The sequence below is a fragment of the Schistocerca cancellata genome, chromosome 2 (assembly GCF_023864275.1).
Source record: "Schistocerca cancellata isolate TAMUIC-IGC-003103 chromosome 2, iqSchCanc2.1, whole genome shotgun sequence".
In the NCBI taxonomy this organism is placed as follows: Eukaryota; Metazoa; Arthropoda; class Insecta; order Orthoptera; family Acrididae; genus Schistocerca; species Schistocerca cancellata.
The window spans coordinates 706,679,723-706,685,752 of record NC_064627.1 but is presented as its reverse complement, the minus strand read 5'-3'; the positions used below and the strand labels follow the sequence as shown (position 1 = coordinate 706,685,752).

Genomic DNA, 6,030 nt, shown 5'->3' with positions numbered 1-6,030 from the left:
GTAGTGGGGAGGAAACGAGGGTAGAAAATGGGGCTCTTCCATGGCAGTGTAGGTTATGTAGAAAGGACAGAAAAATCGCTGAACAGGAGGCAAAAATTTGTGCCCTTAAGGCTGAATTAGAAAATGTGAACTTGGAATTATGTAGGTTAAGAGGGGAAAAGAGACTGGGAACTGGGAAAAGGTAGCAAGCAAAGGGCAAAAAAGGGAAACACCTGAAAAAACTCCCGAAATTCAATCAGTAAATCAATTTGGCTTGCTATCTAAGTAGAGGAAGGTCCTCATCCAGATGAATTTGAAAGTAGGGTGAAGCACAGTATTAGCTTAAAGAAAAGAGACAGATTGGGATCAAACTAGAATAGGAAAAGAAGAATTCTGCTGTAAGGGGGTCCACAGTCACACAAGGGGTGATCCCAGGGCCGGAGCAAGCCCAAGTGCCGCCCCGTGCGAGCTGCTAAATTGCCGTTTTTACAAAATGTTTGTGGAATTTTATTTTAAAAAGTCTGTAGGAAATGTCAGCAACCAATCGTAATTTCTGTGTTTAATTTTCAGATCTACCTTGGTTTCGGCCACTGAATGGCCAGTCTCAAAGCTTTTATTATGCGCTTACATCTAAATCGTCATGTTGACGTTCAGCATGGCGGTATAGGTGTAAACATAACTAAAAGCACTGAGAATAGCCACACAGTGCCCGAAATCTATGTAGATCTGGGAAATAAAAAGAAAAATTGCGACTGATTGATGACATTCTCTACAGGTTTGTACAACACAGTCGCTGGGCAACAGCTCAAAAATGGAGTCAAACCTGACTGAAGAAATCTAGCTAATTTTAATAAGCCTTGTGAATTTACAAAAATGTTCAAATGTGTGTGAAATCTTATGGGACTTAACTGCGGAGGTCATCAGTCCCTAAGCTAACACACTACTTAACCTAAATTATCCTAAGGACAAACACACACACCCATGCCCGAGAGAGGACTCAAACCTCCGCCGGGACCAGCCGCACAGTCCATGACTGCAGCGCGCAGACCGCTCGGCTAATCCCGTGCGGCATGAACTTACAGTAAACGTAAATAAACATTTTTCAATGGTTGTGAACAGATAATGTATTCAATGGAAAACAAAATATATTTACAATTTAATGATAATTTGGTTTGAACAATAATATTTACAATAACTATTTAACGTTGAACAAATTAAGAAACAACGCTGTAAGTGACCAAGACACTGATCATAATATAAAAATTTAAAAAAACACTACACAAATCGAACCTTCCTGGCTTTTGCTTGTGCAAACTCTTTCACACGGTCTGTGTAATTTAAGTCCTCTTCAAGCTCATGCTGAATCGATATTGTTGCAAGATCATTCAGACGAGTTTGGCTCATCCTTGATCGATGGTATGTCTTTAAAAATTTCAGTTTTGATAAATTCCTCTCTCCACTCGCAACTGTCACTGGGAGTGTTAGGAGACTTCTCAGGGCAATGTTAACATTAGGGCAAAAATTATGTATTCCTATAAACTTCAGAGTCTATTTTGGACCTACTCCAGGTTTCAACAATGTTGAAAACACTTTTAGTTCGTCCCTCAACTCCAGTGCATCAATTTCGCTTGACTCATGGTCTTGCAAAATCGCTGCGAGGTTTCTACACTTTATGTCCAGGCTGTCAGGAGGTGCGTTTTTCAGCTCGCCGATGTCGTAGAGAAAATCAAAATAATCACAATGAGATTTCAGTTGATTGAATCTCTGATCCAAAGATTTGTTTACTATATTGAAAAGATAATAGTAGAATTCAATCTTGTAACATTTTGTTGGGCCATCTATTGTCTCATCCCTTCCTTCATAGTAAAGTGTATTGGCTTCTTACTTCGTCGCCGGGAAACACTTATTCGTGGTAACGTTAGATCTTCTAGCTCTAACTCTGTAGCCAATTCTTTGGAATCCGTCAAGAAAGACACAACCTTTTCTTCTGTTCTGGAGGTCTCAAAATATGCTTTAGTTTTTTCAAGCATTTCCACGGCCTCAGAAACATTTATGTCAATGGTCTGGAGGGTCTTACTGACTACACTTATGTGAAACAGAACGTTGTACCAGATTAACAGAGAAGAGAGAAAGGTGTAATTTTTTATTTGATTCACAAGTGGCGTTGCTCCGTGAGCAGTCATGCCATCGACTTCTTCTGATATCTGAACCATCTGAACCTTAAACGCCTCCAATTTGAAACGTCAGGGGAGTAAGTGCATCGGTGCGAATTTCCCACCTAGTATCACCCAGTGGCTTCAGCAACAGGTTAGGCAGATACTTCTTCAAGACATCTTACCGTCGAACGGAGGACGAGAAGTCATACAAGCTTTTCACTGTTGAAAACATGGAAACAGCATATTTAGAAAACATAGTGGCATTGTTTACAACAAGATTCAATGAGTGACTGCTACATGGCACATAAAATGCTCTCTTGATCATATCTGAAATTCTTTTCTGGAGATCAGACTTCTTCCCTTTCATGTTTGGCTCCATTGCCATATCCTTGACCTCTCATATTACACAATAGGATTTTTTTATCTTCCAAGAACTTGAGTACGACCTGTGACAAAGTGGAGCTTGAAGAATTGGGCACTGGAAGAAATCCCAGGAAATGCTCCCGAATTCGGACATTGTATACCCTGTCGAGTCTTGTCTCCTGGACGAAATGTACGACAACTGTCATCTGCTCAACTTTTGAAATATTTGGTGTGCAGTCCAAAATTATACTGTAACACTTTGCAGATTTCATCATTAATAGAATGTTGTTGGTTATAGATGATCCAATAAGATGAATTATTTCATTCTGTGTTTCTTTTCCAAGATAAAGATGACCCTTGTTCTCACCTTGCTCTGTTTTGTGCAGGTGCGCCATCATCACAGTGTCGAACTTTCCAAATAATTCAACGATTGTCAAGAAGTTTCCGATGTCAGGCTGAAAGAGTGCATCTGTACTTCCTCTCAAAGGCAGACATTGCCGATCCAGGAAATGAATTATTGCTATTAAGCGCTCAAGAACAGTTTTCCAGTGTTCGCTGTCAGTATTCAGAAGCCTTTGATGATGGGCGTCGACAGCTGGTGACTTTTGCAGTCCCTCGGAAAGCACGATCCACTTTTTATGAGAATTGAAATGCTCGGTAGACTTCCCTTGACTTTCGAGATACGAAGCAAGGTGCAGCCAGTCGCTTACACCGTTCTTTGCAATTTTTACTGTAGATGTAGTTTGCAACAAAAGCAGAACACAGCATCCTTGCTCTTTGAGTACACCAACCAATATCCGTCTGCTTCTCCTAAATTCTTCAAAGAATAACTGTAGTGCACAGGGCTGAAACGCCGATTGTCCGCGTTTTTAGGACATTCTTCAGCTTCCTTAATGCGCTCAGGAGGACCTCTCACGACCAAAGTAGTTCGAATGCAGTCGGTAATAATTTCCGGCCATCTTCCGGGATCTGCGTCTATTGTGTCTTTCAGTTTAGGCTCGCCTTCAATTCCTTCTCCGGTGGTGAGCACGTCGGCTGATGTTCCTCAGGTATTTTCCGAATCGGGTCCCCTAATTTCAGTTCTGCCTGATGTTTCAATTCCGGAGCTTTTGTCACAGAGCAGGTCTTGAGTCCAGACGAGGTCTGTTGAACATGTTGTGGATGGCCCATCGTCAGCATTGCTACTGTATGCGGTGATCGCAGTACCGTGTTCGTCAACTTTCTGGTTATGTCGTGAAGATAAAGATGTCGCTGCAGTAGCTCCACTAGTTTCTGTACTTTCAGGATCTATTTTTCCATCCTCGCCGCTGCTAGGCCGTTCTCTCTTTGGCTTGAAATATCATTGTAGTGCATCCTTTTGCTTCTTATCGTCATCTTACTTCAGCGCCCGTCTTTTCCTATATTCACTGCCAGACAGTCTTTTTCTACAGTCGGACATGTTTCGATCCAGCCTGTAAAGAACGATTACGTGAAACTAACTGTTGATGTAAGTGTACTAACTTTATTTGCAACACACTTCGCAGACAATTTCCTGATTTTTTGTGCACGTAAACGGAAAATTATATTACTGTAGGATACACTGTTCAGGAGATGAATTCATAAGAATTGATCCACGTGAAATTGAATTTCAGGCCGAATTTCACAATAGACGCATGTGAAACGGTCAAAGAGTGGGGCAGAAGACAATGGAGAGAGGAAGAATGAGATGGAGTAACATAATAATGTAATAAATACACACCCGGGCATCGACGGTTACTAATGCTAGTCGAAATATATTAACTCACTGCACTTCGGTAGTTCATCAAAGAACTGACACTCGACATCTGTCGTAATTTCCATGTCACTTCTTTCGTGTCTGATTATGGAGTAAGGGGTAACAAATTAGTCATCGCTGTATCACTTCACTTTTCTTCGCTTTATTTTCATTCTAGCTATTGGGACGACGCGTTCTTGTTTGCCGACTTGCCAATTTTAGAAGTAACAGATCATAAGAAAAATAAATTTTCCTATTCTGCAAACTTGGAGGAGAAAAATTCTAACTTATGAGTAACGTGCATGCGCAATAATAATCGTACGTTATATGAAAAGTACTTATCTATTGCATCCCAAGTTCCAAGAAATTCGGACGCACCAATTCTTCTGTTCTTACGAAACGCAATGAAAGTGCTTCTGACCAATCTTGACTCTCTCGGCCAACTACCGAAACGAATTCTGTAGTTTTCGTTGTAGAGAACGCAACAACACCTAGTGTCTGGAAAGGGGAATGGTGACGCGGCATTGTCAGGAACTAGGTCACGTGACGAGGTACAGCGAGACTACGGTTAAATTAGCGCCCTAGAAACAAGAAGCTCATAATAAGTTTGTGACCGATGATATGGATAAATGTATTAAAAGGCAGCAATTTCTATGGCATTACGAACAACAGAAAGAAATACGAACTTTGCGAAAACTGCACAACTTTTGTCAAATAGAAAAGAGCTTCAAAGCTAACAAGGAAACCCTTAGAAGCAATGTTCTGTCCAGGTGCGATGCCACAGTTCCCGAAGTCGCTCCCTCCGAGGTTTGGTTTCGAATCCCTTTGTGGGCATCAATGTTGAGTTTGTCCTAAAATTAAAAAAAAGGGCGCGGGGGGGTGGGGGGGGGGGGCGGCAGATTTGACGCGCCTCTGAAAGTGCCGCCGCGTGCGGCCGCACGTTTCGCACGTGCCTTGCGCCGACCCTGGGAGATACCTGTGGTTAAAGAATCCAGGCAGACAGGTTTTTTAGGCAGAAACTTCATGTACAGTAAATAGGAGTAAAGCTAGGGCAGTATCAACTTACTTCAACAAAATATCAGGGGAATAAAAAATAAAGTAGATGAGCTATTAGTGTGTTTAGATGATCTCAAGAATAAGAATGAGCCAGATATACTCTGTCAGTCTGAACACCATGTAACTGTGGGCATGGATAGTGTCAGTATAAGTGGGTATAATTCAGCATCTTACACTTGTAGATCGAGGATAGATAAAGGAGGAGTTGCCATTTTCATAAAACAAGGGTATAAATGCAAAACTGTAGAAGTAAGTAAATTTTGTGTTAATCAGAACTTTGAGGTTTGTGCATGTGAACTCCAGCTAGATAATGTTGTGTTGATATTAGCAACAGTGTACAGGTCTCCACTAGGTGATTGGGAGCTATTCATAAAAAAGTTTGACTCCCAGTTATGCTGTCTGTCAGACAAAAAGAAGAAGTTATTTATCTGTGATGATTTCAATGTTAACTTCTTAAGTAATTTTAATAGTAAAAGTGAACTAGAAGTGTTATTAACCACATATAACTTAGAATCAGTGATCAGTATCCCTATATGTATAGCTCAGGATAGCAGCATGCTAATAGATAATGTATTTGTACAGTAAGAGGCTGTAAAACAAACACATGCTTTCCCTGTGGTAAATGGATTGTCAGACCATGATGTACAACTGATTAACTTAAAAAACCTAACAGGGTGTACAGTTCAGAAACAACTAAGTAAAAGTGTGAGGTCACACAACACG

General features: G+C 40.9%; 1 protein-coding gene across 1 annotated transcript; it reads right to left on the bottom strand.

The window, feature by feature from the left end:
- Positions 1-2,482: 2,482 nt before the first annotated feature.
- Positions 2,483-2,893, bottom strand: LOC126157961 (uncharacterized). Its single transcript, XM_049916410.1, has one exon. It carries the CDS (start codon positions 2,891-2,893, stop codon positions 2,483-2,485), a length of 411 nt encoding a protein of 136 aa, XP_049772367.1.
- Positions 2,894-6,030: the final 3,137 nt, after the last annotated feature.

Excerpts from the sequence above, each read along its gene's own strand:
- LOC126157961 (XM_049916410.1), bottom strand. The coding sequence starts at position 2,893 with ATGGCGCACCTGCACAAAACAGAGCAAGGTGAGAACAAGGGTCATCTT.